General features: G+C 47.2%; 1 protein-coding gene across 3 annotated transcripts in view; it reads left to right on the top strand.

The window, feature by feature from the left end:
* The window catches only part of TRABD2A (TraB domain containing 2A), a 52,594-nt gene extending 38,894 nt beyond the window's left edge, over positions 1-13,700 (top strand). The window contains exons 4-7 of one of the 3 annotated variants that reach the window (XM_090281617.1): positions 833-971; positions 5,865-5,955; positions 11,087-11,341; positions 13,244-13,500. In XM_090281617.1, coding sequence (XP_090137743.1) covers positions 833-971; positions 5,865-5,955; positions 11,087-11,341; positions 13,244-13,427 — 669 coding nt within the window. In that variant the 3' untranslated portion in view covers positions 13,428-13,500. Of the gene's footprint in view, positions 1-796; positions 972-5,864; positions 5,956-11,086; positions 11,342-13,243 lie in introns of all 3 variants that reach the window. The other 2 variants (XM_090281615.1, XM_090281616.1) reach the window with 2 other exon arrangements.
* The last annotated feature ends 2,056 nt before the right edge of the window (positions 13,701-15,756 follow it).

The following is a 15,756-nucleotide window of genomic DNA, read 5'->3' as shown; positions in this document are numbered from 1 at the left end:
CAGGCAGGGTAGATATCCTATTCAATATTTGACTAAGGTAATGGTTAACCATGTGAGATCCCTGGGTAGCAGAGAGCATGTGCCCAGGAGAAGGGGTGGGGAGGCTGAGGACTGGGAAGCCAGATTGCCAGTGGAGTGAGGAGAGAACGCAATGTGTTAGCCTCACCTACAGCCACTATGTTGCAAGAACTACTCCGACTGTAAAAATTTTGGTGTGATAACACTCTGTTAGCCAAAGTACTGAAACTTGCTAACATGTGTACCAGAGTCAGATGAAATATTTGCCAGGAAGGCAAAGAACATTGGAGAAAGCAAGAAGGAGAAATAGGAATTGGAGAGATAATGAAAATTTAAATGTATGGAATTTATAAAACAGTTGAACGCTTATGGAAATTCCATGTATTTGGTAGTAGAATCATAATTACTTATTCTAAAATAGTAACTGTGTAAAATTATTTTTACTAAAAAAGCATGTGTGAACTAAAATTAAAACAATGTGCTATGCAAAGGTATGGTTTCCTTATATAAATACATGGCATTGAACAGAATCATTTAAATGGAACAGAAATACTGTTTTAAATAGCCAAAGAGTTCTTCATCTAATATGTTTTACTTGGGTTCCAGAAAATGAAATTACAGTTTGAAAGTGGCAGGTGGGGGATGTCAAGAGTGGTGTGCACTCTCTCTTCCTCTTCGACAGCATCTGGACCCTGTAGGCTCGGTGATTTGATGTTCAAATGAAGCCACTGTGTTCATAACTGTTTCCCTTAATTATTTTTTCTTTATTTTGGTGGAGGTTCCAAATTTTATTAATGCCACGATACCACCTCAGGAACGCCTCACAGCTCAGGAGATCGACAGCTACTTCCGCCAGGAGCTTATCTACAAGCGGAACGAGAGGATGGGGAGGCGGGTGAAGGCCCTTTTGGAGGAGTTACCTGACAAAGGCTTTTTCTTTGCCTTTGGAGCTGGTGAGTTGCAGCTTACCCCTGATTAGATACTGCCTCTGATGCTTCTCCCAGGAAGGGGATGCTGAGTTGGGTCCCTGGGAGGAGGTGAGATGAACACCACCTTTGACTTTTTGCAGGTCCAAAGTGGCTCCAGCTGGACCCCAAGTATCCAGCATGTGGAAATGTTGCTGGGTGGGCTGGTGCATGTGACACCATGAGGACTCCTGATACACTTTCCAGCTGGGAAGGCCTTTCTCTCTCTTCCTTCCAGCTGGGAAGGAACTCAGCTCTGAATCCCAGCTTCTTCCAGGCACCTTTCACTTTTTCAAACTTCCACAGAAATTTGTCTTCTTCTCTATCCTACCTATGAGCCTCCCAAGTGTAAGGCCTGTGGCTGATACTTCAACTATTACCAACTATTAACTATTACTAACTATGTACATGCAGACATACTGGGAAAATTATTGCCTTTTGTAGGCTTTTTGAAATAATTCTCTCCTATTCACATGTGATTCTATCACAATTTTTTAGCCTCTGGGATTCAGGACAGAAATGCCAGAGGCTGGGCTTGTGCAGCAGGACAGCAGGAACATTTGCTGACCTAGGCTTTCTCTTTGCAATTTTTTAATAGCCTCATGAATATGAGCAAGTCACCTCCCTCAGTTTATTTTTTTCTTTTTACCAGTAAATGAGTTAGAGAGAAGCACTGTAGCATGGCAGAGTGAGTGATCCATCATAATCTCCCAATCTCAAGATTTTTAGCTTAATGACACTTGCTAAGTCCTTCTTTTTGGGGGGGTGGGCACAGAAGATAACATTCGCAGGTTCCAGGGATCAGGATGCAGATATATTTTGGGGGATCATCGATCAGCCTACCATAACATTTGACTTCAAATGCAATGCAATACAGTATAAGCAATGTAATACAGGGTAAGCAATGCAATACCCCATATTAATAGACTAAAGGACAAGAACGACATGATCATCTCTGTACATGCAGAAAAAAACATTTGAGAACCTGCAACACTCAGCAAAGCAGGAATAGAGAGGGACTTCGTTAACCTGTTAAAGAGTCAGTATGAAATAACCACATTAACATCATACTTAATGATGAAAGACTGAGCGTTCTCCCCCTAGGATAAGGAACAAGACAAGGATGACTGCTGTCACCACCTCTCTTCAACATTGTACTGAAGGTTCTAGCCAGAGAAATTAGACAAGGAAAAGAAGTAAAGGTCATTCAAATTGGAAAGGAGGAAGAAAAAGATCTCTTTTCTTAATTGACATGATCTTGTGTATAGATAATCCTAAATAATCCACCAAAAAACTATTGGAACTAATAACTGAGTTCAGGTTATGATAATGCAAGATACAAGATCAATATACAAAAGTCAGCGGCTGCATTGGGGCTGTGTGGATGGAACACGCCCTGCACTGGAGCGTGTGAGAACTGGGCACGCAAGGCCGCCCCATCACCTTCTACTCCTGCCAAACTCAACTGATCTCTCAAGAGCCTTCCTTGGGTCTAGCACTGAATAATGGGGCTGTGGCACAGGGGAAAGGTGGGCACTCTGTGATGACAGCAGCCTGCCCTATGGGTTGTTGTGCCAGGTGCATTCTGGACAGAGTGAAGCTGGCAGTTGGTTGGCTGGAGACCGGTGGGTGGGGGTTGGATCTGAGCAGTTCAGAAGGTTGGTCCTCTGGATGTGGTCATGTCAGATGGATGGCACAGGTGACGCTGCCATGCCTGGGCCTGCCTGATTTGCAGGGCACAGTTCTTCATACTGCTGCAGCCCTGTATGGGGGGCTCCCAGTCCCTGGGCATTTTGGCATCAGGGGGGATCTGGGTAGCCAGTTGCAGGGCCAAGTTTCCTCCTGGGGCTGCTTTCTCCACAGGGTGAGTTGAGTCCATTTCTCCTCCTGCCTCTGACGGCTGAGTGGACCAGAAGGAGCCACAGAGATTCAGATTGCTCCCAAACTTAGCCTTGGCAGCATAACATTATTATTTTCTTTAAATATTTTATTTATTTATTTTTAGAGAGAGGGGAAGGGAGGGAGAAAGAGAGGGAGAGAAACATCCATGTGCGGTTGCCTCTTGCACGCCTCCAACTAGGGACCGGGCCTGCAACCCAGGCATGTGCCTTCACTGGGAATTGAACTGGCAACGCTTTGGTTTGCAGGTTGGTGCTCAGTCCAGTGAGCCACACCGGCCAGGGCAGCATAAAATTATTTTTTAAATTAATTTTAGACAGAAAGAGAGGAAGGGACATGGGGCACGGAGAGAGAGAGAGAGACATTGATTTGTTGTTCCATATATTTATGCATTCATTGGTTGATTCTTGTATGTGCCCTAACCAGAGATTGAACCTGCAACCTTGGCATATTGGGGTGACATTCTAACCATCTGAGCTACCTGGCCAGGGCCGGCATCGTAACATTTTGAAATATGTGTATTTAGCAAACTTTTAATTGTAAAGTGAGGATAACCAAAAACTATAAAGTTCTGGAGCTTTAAAATCAAACAGCAACTTTTGTCATGGGAATCTGGAGATAAAATTTAAAAATGAGAAACAGAGCTCAGCTTTGGAGTAGGAGGAACATTGCAGTCAAACAGAATAGTTTGGTTTCCCAATGATAAAGCATTACTAACAGGGGCTGTTTACTCATGTGATAATTTTTTTTTTCATTCCTGATTGGTTGAGAGTGTGGACTCTGGAGCCAGACTGCCTGGGTTCAAGTTGCAGTTTGCTTAATTTCTCTGTGCCTCTTCCTCATCTATAAATTGGGGGTAATAATATACCTACTATATATAGAGTTCTTGGTGGGTTGTTGAATGATGTGTAAAGCATCAAGAATAGTGCCCCACACCTTGAAATACTCAGTAAATGTTAGAAGTTCAAAATCAAGGTGTCATCAGGTTTAGTTTCTCCAAAGGCCTTTCTCCTTGGCTTGCAGGTGGCTGTCCTCTCACTGCCCTCACATTGCCTCTCCTCCACGTGCACACATTCTTGTGTCTCTGTCCAAATCTCTCCTTCTTACAAGGACACCCATCAGAGTGAATCAGGGCCCACCCTCACAGCCTCATTTTAACTTAATCATCCCCTTAAGGCTCTATCTACAAATACAGTCACATCTGAAGAACTGGGTGTTAGGGCTTCAACATATGAGGGGGGACCCCCCAAAACTGGAATTTATAAAAAATTGTGTATTTACTCCTATATGTGTAAACTTCAGTCACCTTCAAAGTACTCTCCATTTGATGCAATATACCTACCAAGACATTTTTTCACTGCTCAAAACAGTTTTTCAACTTGTTGATTTTGATGCCTTTTAGTCCTTCTGCCATTTTTGTTTGTTTGTTTGTTTTTACTCTTCCACATTGGCAAAATGTTTCTCCTCTGAGGACTTTTTTCATCTGGGTGAAAAAAAGTTGGCTGGAATGAGACTGGGTGAATAGGGAGGGTGGGGCATGGGGGTCATGCCATTTTTGGTCAAAAACTGCTGAACACTCAATGCGGTGTGGGCAGGTACGCTCATAAATTACCCATCATGAAATGGACAAATGCATTGAGAGTCTTCAACAAAAATCCCCTGAAGCTGAATGCAGCTTCTCACAACAACGCCAGCTGGTACATTGATACAGATGGGTTCCTAGTACACTCACCTAGTGGAGGAGGCCTATAATACAAAAGGTCAACCCTCCAAAAGATAAGTCTGTTTTTTTGGGTCCCCCTTGTATGAATTTTGGGGGACCCAGTTCAGCCCATAACACATTTTCTGTTCCTCTCAATCCCACTCCCTTTTATCTAAGCTAGTTGTCTTTTGTTGATCTTGGGGTCATAGACTCTACAGACAGACCTAAGAATGTAGTAGAGCCTAGAACCTTCTGCCACAACACCACCCTTGGTTCCCCAGGCTCCCAAAGGCTGGTCCAAAGTTCACTCTGCTTCTTAGAGCTGTGGAGTTAGGACAGGGGAGAGTCCCGCATTTGGATGTACCTGCATTTCCTTTTCCAATTTTCAGCTGTTGAGTATTCAGTTGTTAAAATTGCGTGGACTCTGGAGCCAAAGTGCCTGGATTTAGATTCTGCTCTGCTGCTTCTTAGCATGTGAAGTCCTAAACCTATTTTACCCCAGTTTTAAATTTTAAAGTGGAGGTAATAATGATACCTCTAAAGTTCTACTGGATCAGAGGTGCTGCTAGTAATTAGCAATTTAGGATATTAATGTGCCATAAATTTTCTCCTAAAGGGACATTATCACCTAGGTGATGTCAATTCTGAGCATCAAAATCTGAAATGAAAGATGAATCCAGGACCTACCCTAGGCCTTTAAAATATTTAGGATGTGGGGAGTGCCCTTCTGACAGGATGCTGCCTGATCCACTGATCTTTAATGAAGCCAATTAAATCTTTACATGTAAAAAAAAAAAAAAAAGAGGATGCTAGTGTAAGCTTGTCTGGTGATTTTTGCTGCTTTTTCTGAAAAAGGAAAGAAGTGAAATAAAATTCAGGTTGAGGCTTCCAGCTGTGATGGCCTCTAAGTGGAGGTTTTTATTGTGTATTTATAAATACATGTAGGACAAGCGTCTCAGGTCTCAGTTGATTTATCTAATTAGTTAGCAATGAATTTGAAGGTGGGAGGTCTGTCCAAGGGTCTCCCCTTAGCTGTGTGACTGCGGGCAGCTCACGGGCCCATTCTGGTACTCAGTGTCCTCATCTCTGAAACACTGCTGCCTGGCTGCCTGCCTAGCAGGGCTGTCAGGAGGCCCAGCTGCAAAATCTTTCTGCAACTGTACTGGATGGGACACAGGGAAGAGGGTTGGCAGGATTATTTCTTTGTTCCAGGTGTGTGTTCGGCATCTGTTTGGAGGTCATGACAGCTGCCACATTTCTGACCCTTTTTCTCACTGCAGGTCATTTCATGGGCAACAACACAGTGCTCGATGTTTTGCGGCGCGAAGGCTATGAGGTAGAACATGTCCCTGCTGGACGACCCATCAACAAGTAACCTTCCTGTGCTTCTGTCCTGGTTGGGGAGCAGCTAGGGAGGGCTGAGACCCCACAGGGTTGCCTGGGAGCCAGGGTGGGCTGTAGTGCCTCAGCAGCACCGCAAGACCCCCGCCCCCGCCTGGGAGAAATGGCTCAGCTGGGGTCCCTTTGTGGCTGGGGCTGTGTCTGACATGGGCCCTGGCAGGGCATTGTGGGCTGCTTAAACAACAGAAATTTATTTTCTCACAGCTCTGGAGGCCAGAAGTTCAAAATCAAGGTGTCGTCAGGTTTGGTTTCTCCTGAGGCTTTTCTCCTTGGCTTGCAGATGGCTGCCCTCACATTGCCTCTCCTCTACGTGCACACAATCCTTGGGTCTCTGTTCAAATCTCTTCTTACAAGGGCACCCATCAGATTGGATCAGGGGCCACCCTCATGGCCTCATTTTAATTTAATCACCCCATTAAAGCCTGTGTCTACAAATATAGTCACATCTGAGGAACTGGGTATTAGAGTTTTGACATGAATTTTGGGGGACACAGTTCAGCCCCACAACACACCCTCCATTTCTCTCACCACCGCTCCCTCCAAATCTTGGTCACCAGCACCCCCTCTTTGCAGAGATCTCAGCTGAAGTGAGAATACTCCAGGAGGAAGTTCCTGTCCCCTCTGCTGGGGGACAGAGAAGGGTCCAGCTATCGTGACTGCCTGATTGCTGCCCTTCTCCAGGTGCCCTCTTTCTCTTGGGGAGATCCACCTTCAGCCCATGTCATCTGAAGCCCAGTCCTCACCCTGTCCTCTCCCTCCAGAGGGGTCTCCCTGGCAGTCCAGCCCCAGTTTCCTTCTCAGTTTGGTCTTCTCACCCCTGCCTCTCTGCATAGCCTACATTCAGTGTATCACATGGCACCTTATAGTTTGCGAAAGCCCTCCCCTGAGACTTTCCACCTTTCACCTTGTCCAGGCCTCTGGCTTCCTCCACTGAAGCCTCTCTGGGATTTGCCCTTCTTCCCAACTTTTGTGGCCATCACTCTCTGGGCCATTCTTGACCTTTCATGGGACTAATCTTTGAGTGGCACTTACTAGAAACCTTTAGTTGTTTCTCATTGTTCTTTTTTCCAAGTCTAGTTTACTCATGCTGATGTCTTGGCACCCAGACTCTACCTTTTCCCAGCAGTGTATGCTTCTGACCTCAGAAAACTTCTGTCCTGGTCACTCCTTACTTCAGCTCTGCTGGCTGCTCAGGTCTCCACCCATCTCTCCCTCCTGCTCTCCTTCAGCTCTGGAGAGCCCAGCCCTTAGCAGTTCTCTGCTTTTTTTGATTTTGAGGGGACTGTGGTTGTTTCTTTGTCCATTGGACTGTTTGCTCCAGAAAGCAGGGTGGGCTGAGTCCCCTGCTCACTTCCCAGCCTGCAGACCCAGGCTGACTGACTGGGCTGGGGTTTGACACACTATCCTTGGTGGTGCTGAAGAAGGCCTTGCGTGCGTGCGTGTGTGTGTGCGTGTGTGTGTTTTGCTGGTTTTTCCGGGCTCCCTAATTCTGCCTGTAAGCCCTGACACCTGTCTCTGAAGGAAGCGAGGTCAGGAATTAATATTTAAAAATATCTCCATGAGTGGCTCAGTGGATTGAGTGTTGGCCTGCAAAACAAAGGGTCATTGGTTTGATTCCCAGTCAGGACACATACTTGGGTTGTGGGCCAGGTCCCTAGTTGGGGGCGCTCGAGGCAACCCCACATTGATGTTTCTCTTCCTCTCTTTCTCCCTCCTTCCCCTCTCTCTAAAAATAAATAAATGCATACAAATCTTATAAAAAAAGATCTCCATGAGATTCTGATGCATGGTGAGGACCAAGAACAGGTGCTGCCATCAAACTGGGCCGCTCATACTTTGCAGGGGGAGGAAAAGAACGTTTATTGATTGATTTCCAGGTGGTAGCCAAGTTTACACAGACTCTCAGTTAATCCTCAAAACCAGCCTGTGAGGTGGGTGTTTCTTCTCCTTTACTGATGAAGAAACTGTGAAAGGTCACATAGCTAATCAGAGCCAGGATACAGTTGAGACCCCTCCACCTGCACAACCCTTCTTTTTCTCCCCTTCTCCCACTTTTTACTCTCCAGCCCCTTTGCCTTTGTTCATGCAGTTTCCTCTGCCAGGGGTTCATTCACTGCCCCTGACTAATTCTATCAGAACCTTGGAGATCCAGCACATATGCCACCTCTTGCCTGCTCTTCCAGGGTGGGCTCACCCTCTCGCATGATCTCAAGGAACTTAGCATGTGCTTCTGCAGTAGCTACACTGAATCCTGGCACACAGTGTGTGCTCCATTAGGGGAGAGTCTAAGACTCTTTGGTAGTGAACCTGCCTGCAGTGCCCCTGGGTGAGGCCCTGCAGGAGCATGAAGTCTCCACAGGAGCCCCTGTTCATAGAGGAGAAGGGGTGAAGGGATAAGGGCCTAGAGCAGAGGAAGTTCCATAGGGGAAGGGTGCTGAGGAGGGCAGGGCAGGGGCTCTTGGCTGGGAAGCTGCTGCCCTTTCCTGGGCATAGAAGTCTAAGGAAGGGGGTCCTGCTGGGTGCAGGGTTTAGCTAGTAGTACCCCTTCCTTCCTGGGATAATAGATACTGTAGTAGTGCTTTTTTTTTTTTTTTTTCTGCCATAACAAATTACTATAAACTTAGTGACTTCCAACAACACACATTTATTGTCTTTACATTTATGTAGCTCAGAAGGCAGACACAGTTTTCATTGGTAGGAAATCAGGGTGTTAGAAGGGCAGCCTTCCCTCTGAAAGCTCTAGGGGAGAATCTGTTTACTTGCTTTTTGCAGGTTATAGAAGCTGTTCACATTCCTTGGCTCATCCCCTCCCCCATCTTCAAATCCACAAACATTTCATCTCTCTGACTATTCTTCTGTAGTTACATCTCCCACAGACTACAGAAAAGGTGTCTGGTTTTAACTGCCCATGTGATTAGATTGGGCCCACCTAGATTGTCTGGGATAATCTCTCATGTCAAAGTCCTCCACCTTATCTGCAAAAATCCTTTTCCCCATGTAAGGCAACATATCCACAAGTTCCAAGAATTAGGATGTGGACATTTTGGGGGGCCATTATTCTGTCTACTGCAGATGGGGGCCATTATTCTGCCTACTGCAGATACCAATGAGGATCTGGCAAATTTCCCTTTGGGTACATAGTGGGGTTCTCTGAGGTTCTGGTCTGCTCTGCTGGGGTACATACATACCAGACAGAGGGATTGGGAGAGATGGTAATGCACATGAAGTGTATATTGTGTGCTCAGCTCTGTGTGAAACATGGTGCATGGGCCATTTTAATCCTCACAGTAACCAGATGAGCTACATCCACTTTACAGAAGCAGCAGAGGCTCAGCTAATTGTCTAGCCCAAGGTGCCAGGTCTGACTCTTTCCTGGATACTACATGTCCTCTTGTGGGTGTGTGCCCAGGAGAGAGGCCATATCAACCAGGGTGTTTCTTTCTTGGGGATATTTGTGTATGGAGTAGACTGTGTGAAATGTAGGCAGAGGACAAGTAGTCTGTCAGCACAATAGTCCTGTATGGTTGCTGAAATGACTATGGGTCAAGACTTCATGAGTAACTAGAAGTTTAGCTAAACTTTGGGAATTCAGATGGATGAAAACATGGGGACCTAGAACCTGAACCTGTGTTTGGATGCTCAGTTCAGCCTGGAGCCTGGGAAGGATTGGGGTGTGTTGAACAGCTGGAATTTTCTGTCCCTGGCAGAGAAGCAGCCACCCCTACTACCCTAGGGATCCTTAAACCTGTGTCTGAGCCGTGTGAGCATTTGTCTCTAGGATCTCTCCCTGGAGGTTATAGTGACACTAATGTTCACTCTTCATATTTTCCACAGTGAGAATGGATTAGCTTTATAACCTGAAAAAAAATCTCAGTGATGAATGTTATTTGAAAATGGCACTGAATCCTTGTTGGGACATAGGGCAAGTCAGTTTATTTTCCTAGTCCTCAGTTTCCTCAACTGTAAAGTGGGTGTTATGATTCCCCAGGATATCAAATCTGAGAAAGATAAAAAGCAGGAGCTATACAGCTAATTTTTATTGGGTGGTTCAAAGTTGGGGTTGTTTTTCTCTCTTTACCATTTGAGGAATTCCTTTCTTCTACTTTTTTTTTCTCTTTCTTTTTTTGGCCTAGCCTGGGTCTTTCCCTTTTTTTTTTTTTTTTTTTTCTCATCTTACACCTCCTCCCTTCCTCACACAGGGCAAAGAAGACCAACTGACTCGGGTTCTGTCAGGTGTGGGTAATAACAGGCCTGATCTGGCAGGTGGGCAGTTCATCAGGCTGACTCAGAGCAAAGTGACCGAGTTCTCACCTATGCTGGTCTCCTGCCCCAACACTGCTGGAGGAGGCAGGTGGCACATGGGCACATCCTCGGGTTCCTCACTGTGTACATTAGGAGACAATGGGATTGACCTCTAGTGACTGGGATTCTTTTCTTACTGCCTCTACCCCTGACCCTTGACAAAAGTCATGCTATAGGAAGAAATCCGGTTCTTCTACTGGCTATTTCCTCACTGGAAGAGTTTGGGGGGCACCATAGTCACATTTATGGGAAAACTAGAAGCCAGTTTGAGTTTTTCATCAGTTGTGAAAAACACATGTTTGCTTTAGAAAAGATGGTTTATAGTCAGACCTGGTAAGGTGGTTAGAAGCCAGCCCTGTGAATACTCTCCGGGGGATGGAGTGGCTACCAGCAGCCAAAGAGCTGAGAAGAGCCCTTGAAAGGGTACATGAGGGATTAACAGGGTTAAGGGCTACTTCAATTGTTCTAAGTAAATGTTATTTAAAGACGTTTACCTCTCTTTAAATGCTGTAATTTTCGGGGACTTTCTAGACCATGGTGACCCATTTAGGGAAGGGCAATAATTATATGCAGCTGAAAAGAAATCTTCTATTTCCTGTTCAGGGCTGGGAGAGTTGGAGAGAGTACGGTGAGGGTACGTGAACAATTCCCGGGGTGGTTTCGAGAACCATGCCCTCCCCAGCGGGCCTGAACTTTCCCATCACCTGTGAGGTCCTGAGCCTTTAGGTGGGGAGGTGGGCGGCGTGCCAGGCTCTGTGACCCTTCTTCAAACCCCTCTTCCTTGCATCCCTATTTCCAGAGAGAAGAGTAAAGGCCTCTCACGGCAGCCCACCTCCTCTCCCATCTTTGCTCCGGAAGTACCCACCCTGGAAGCATGGGCACCGGATGCTGGGCCTGCGGTGCGCTCCCTGTTGCCGCCGCCCCACGTGTCCCTGTCCGGAAGTGCTGGCCTGCTGGGAGAGGCAAAGAGGAAGTTCCGGAAGAAGCGGAGGCGGCCACGGCGGAGGCACCAGCTCCGGCAGTTCAGCGACCTGTGGGTCCGACTGGAGGAGAGGTAAGGCCTCGGGGCAGGGCCCGGCCAGGAGCCCATGCCCTGTGCCCGCCCCCCCAGCAGTATGGGTGGGGAGCAGCCCAGGAATAACCCTCACCCTGCTTGAGGGATGGAGGGTCAGTGCTCTGGTAAGAATAAGTGCCCCCCTCTTGGAGCTGCCCTTCCCCTTCCCCACGGCCCTGCGCAATGGTCTTCTGTCCACTGTGACAGAGATGAATCTGGATTAAAGGTAGTTGCTTAAAGCCAGGATAAGGGTAACGTGTTTATCTTTGTTAACAAATGGTGTTGGTGGCAGGGGCATGGTTGGATCTGTTGAAAGTTAATGGGCAAAAGTAGTAGGAGGCTGGGATAAAGGTTGTGAAGTATAATACTTGATTTTCCAGCCCTTTCTCCGTCACAGATCAAAGAGAATTTCATAGTTTGAGAGCTGGAAGCAGCTCTGTAGGAATGGGCTTGTTCAGCCCCCACACAGGAGCGTGATGACCACTGAATGTATCTCTGACCACGCCCAGGGGGTGGATCGGGGTGGATATAGGAGGTGGATCGGGGTGGATATAGGAGGTGGTGACCCAGGCTGGTCTACAGGGCATAGGAAAGAACTACACCTGAGAGGCTTGGGATCTGGGATCAAATTCAGTTCAACCCAAACTTACTGAACTCCTCCTGTGTTCCTGCTGTTGTGGCTTTTGGAGTGAACCAGGCAGACATTGGCCCCTCTGCCTTCATGGAGCTCACAGTCTGGGGGGAAAGCCGAATTTTGAGTTGATGATCTGCAAGCCAACTGTAGGTTGCTGTGGGAATGTCTGTGTGTGTGTTCGAGGTTACTACTTAACTTGAGGATGGGGAGTTAGGAAAGGCCTCCTGGAGGATGCTGAGTAGAGGAAGCCTGACAAAGTGGACCCCAATGAATAGAGCTTCTGAGTCTGGATCAGGAGATTCAGGGACCCAGTACCTGCACAGGTACACAATAATAGATGTTGAATGAATGAAGAACTGAACAAGGAGGGAAAGAGTTCCAAGTAAAGGAAAGTGTGTGAAAGCCTGGTGTGGAGAGAGGGAGCATGTTAAAGAAATCCAGGTAAAGTAATTCTGGTTGAAGTCTGGGAAGTCAAGGGGGAGCAATGAAATGGGTCCAGAGAAGTAAACAGGTGCAGTGACTGTGAGAGTCTTATGCCTGAGGGAAGGAGGGAGACATCGAAAGGTTTGAAGCAGGCATCCAATGTGTTGTGGGATTTGGACAGAAGCTGGCAGCCAAATGGGACCTGGAGGACAGGGACAGAGCCTTTTGGTGTATGTGTTGCCTATAGTGCTTGACTCCTCAACCATCCTTCATTGAAGGAGGAATAAATTGATCTGTTTAGGACTTTTTTCAGTCTGGGCCATTTTCTATCAGGGTGGCCATGGAGTTGGGCCCTTTACAAGCTGAGTTGAAAAGGACCAGGTCATGGACCCTTCAGCTCATATTCTCTTGAGCAGGGGTGTCTTGTGAGGTGTTCACACCAGACCTGAGCTGGGGGAGGGGAAAGAGCCAGAGACCCAGAGAGGAGGACTCCGGGCTTGGCTGTGCCTCTGTATGGTCAGTACGGAGGGTCCCTGCTTGAGAATGCCTGGAAGCTAATGATAAGAAAATCTGAGTTGGGCCTTCTTACACCTTGAGTTTTAATAATTCTTGAACCAAGAACCAAATAGCCAGGGGAGAATCTCCCAATCTGTTAGTCTTAGTGCTTGCTTTTGGTTTTGTGGCAGCAGTAGTAACAAGTGCCAAAGACACAAGAAACTTAATAACATAAAGACCATTCTGGTCTTTCAAGAAGGGAGAGGAAACAAAGCTGTGCTGTCACTGGGGCCCTTGGAGTATACAGTGGCTCCTGCTGTGTGCTGAGACTCTTTTCCTTTGCCTCCTAGTGCTATGGTGCCACAACTCCAGGTCCCTGTTCTGGACAGGCACATCTCTGCTGAGCTGCGGCTCCCTCGCCCTGGACATGCCCACCACCGCCAGATGGTGGCCAGCAGTGCCTCCCTGTCTCTCTGGACTTCTGTGTTTTGGGTGCTGGTTCTGGCTTTCCAAACAGAGACACCCCTCCTGTAATGATTGGAGGGGCCAGGCTAAGAACCTGACCCCTTGGACTCGAAGGATGACCATTTCTGTCCTTCACGCTCTGGTCTGGCCTTGATAGTCCTAACCCAGGAGAAGACATTCAGAATCAAAGCCAGTGTTGATTCTTCTCTTTCCAAGGAGTGACTTTGGGTTATCCAACAGTGCTTGGGGTAGTGTACAGTTTTGTAACATAATGAGCTGTATGAAAATAATTAATTGTAAATGAATTATGAGAAAATAATTAAATACCAGTTTTTGTGTGTAGACTTCTTCCCATAATGTGTATATGGCAGAGAAACAACTCTTTTGCTCACACCCCCTGACCACTATCACTGCTTCACTCCTGAGCCCTACTCCTGGGCCTGCCTGCAACTCTGGATCCTGACCCTTCTTTCTGTCCTTCCTGCTGCTCCTTCTCCATATTCACTCCTGGTTCTGGATGCAGGGAGTCAGCAGGCCATGGGGCCTTTGTCCTCCTGCTCCTCTATTCATGGTCTGGTGAGTAGGGTGCTTCCTGCACTCTGCCAAGTGCTTTCATTGTGTGTAATATGTGAGTGTGTCACTGATGTGCTTGTTAGGTGTGATGCAAGAAGGTGGCTTTCAAATGCTCCCCCTTCCTGCCTTGTTATATATTTACTTATTATATGTCTGTGTCTTTTCCAAATAAAATCTTATGGGAAAATTTTATATTAAATGAGTAATAGTAGAACTGCCCCAGTTCAGTCTGAAATGGGAACTTTTAGCCCTGCCAAGTTGATCTAGGTCTCCCTTTTCCCACCCTCACCCTGCTCCTACCATATTTCCAGACCAGGGTCTCCCACCTGTGGCAAGGTTCCCTTATGGTCCTCCTGGGCCCGTTAGTAGTTCACAACCCAGAGGATCTTCCCAGGACTTGGGTGGGACCAAAAGGAAGTAAGTGTCTGTTCCTAACCTGGTTTGGGGTTAGCTTGGTTGCCTGGGCTTGCAGCTCTGTGGTCTTTCCTTCCCAGAGACTTTCTTGTGTGTTCATTCTCAATCATTCCCTGGGCCCAGAAGATCTTTGAGGGTCTCATGGAAAGAGTGGTGTGATGGCCCTCAGGATCCATTGCATCCCCTGTGCTGCAGGGGTAGGAGGGCTAAACTTCCCCAGATTCTCTTGCTGTTATAACTAATATTCTCGGAAGGAGATACACTTATGTGAAACTGGAAGGCAGAGGGGGCAGATGACCTCTTTTTCCAGTGGTGGTGGCAGTTCTGTGCAGGTTCCAGCAGACACAAGTGTGTGCAGGTGCTGAGCTCGACAACCCGCTGCTCAGTCACCTGCTTCATGAGCTAGGTGTAACTCTGAGGTGTATGGTTTCCTGCAGCTTTCTGACCTTGGATTACAGCTGCTGTGGTGCCTAACTAATGTCAGCCCTCTGACCTCTGCAGCTGTAGCCACCCCCAAAGCTTAATGCAGCTGTTCCTGCTTGAAACACAGTAGTTGCTGGTATCTGCACTGAACTCTGAGGCATAGAAGTGCTGCTCCCTGCTGCGCTGGGATTTGAGTCTGTTCTTCACTTTGACAGGTATAGGGATGAAGGAGGGGAGGCAGAGGTAAAATGGAGGGTTGGATTACTGTGATTGACCCAGTTCTTCCAACTTTCTGTAAGGGGGTGGTTGGCTTTCTGCAGAGGCACACATCCTAGAAGGGCATTCCCAGTTTCCTGGCTCACATTATGGTGAAGGTCAAGCAAATAGACCCTTGTTAGCAGGGTTGACACAAAATGATTTACCACACTCCTTCTTTGCATTGGCCCAACTCACCATGCTTTTGAGGTGGCGGGGTCAAATGGACCTGGGTGGCACTTGGCCAGTGTTCACACGGGTTCATCCTAAAGTGGAAGGGGAGAATGCCTCAGCACTGGGCAGGACCCACCTGCACTTTGCTGAAAGCACCGGCTCTTCTAAGGATTGTAATACAGCCACGTGGAGTTGGGGAACTGGTGCCATGGGCCAGGGTCTTGTTATCCGGCTCATTTGCTACCAGTTGTCGGGGTTGCTGCATCACTTTCCCATGATGAAGGCTCTGAGTCTTCCTCTTCATCTGGGGCGGTATGAGTGAAGCACATACCAAGCCTTTCATGTTTGTGTGAAGAGGAAGGAAGCCTGTGTGGGTAAGAAAGTACTGAGTTCTGGCTGCCCACGGGACCTCTCAGGGGACTAAGGGGAAGCTTCCTGGATCTCATTTTGGGGTAGGGCAGCAGCTTTAAGAGGTGGGTGCTGAACCCATTGCTTTCACATCAGAGCTTCAATAACCAACAGAAAGAAAAACTCAAACACTTTATTTTAGGTTATAAGA

The sequence above is a fragment of the Furipterus horrens genome, unplaced genomic scaffold (assembly GCF_987537825.1).
Source record: "Furipterus horrens unplaced genomic scaffold, mFurHor1.1.pri manual_scaffold_6, whole genome shotgun sequence".
NCBI classification, from domain to species: Eukaryota; Metazoa; Chordata; class Mammalia; order Chiroptera; family Furipteridae; genus Furipterus; species Furipterus horrens.
The sequence above is the reverse complement of the archived record's forward strand: the minus strand, read 5'-3'. Positions and strand labels throughout refer to the sequence as shown.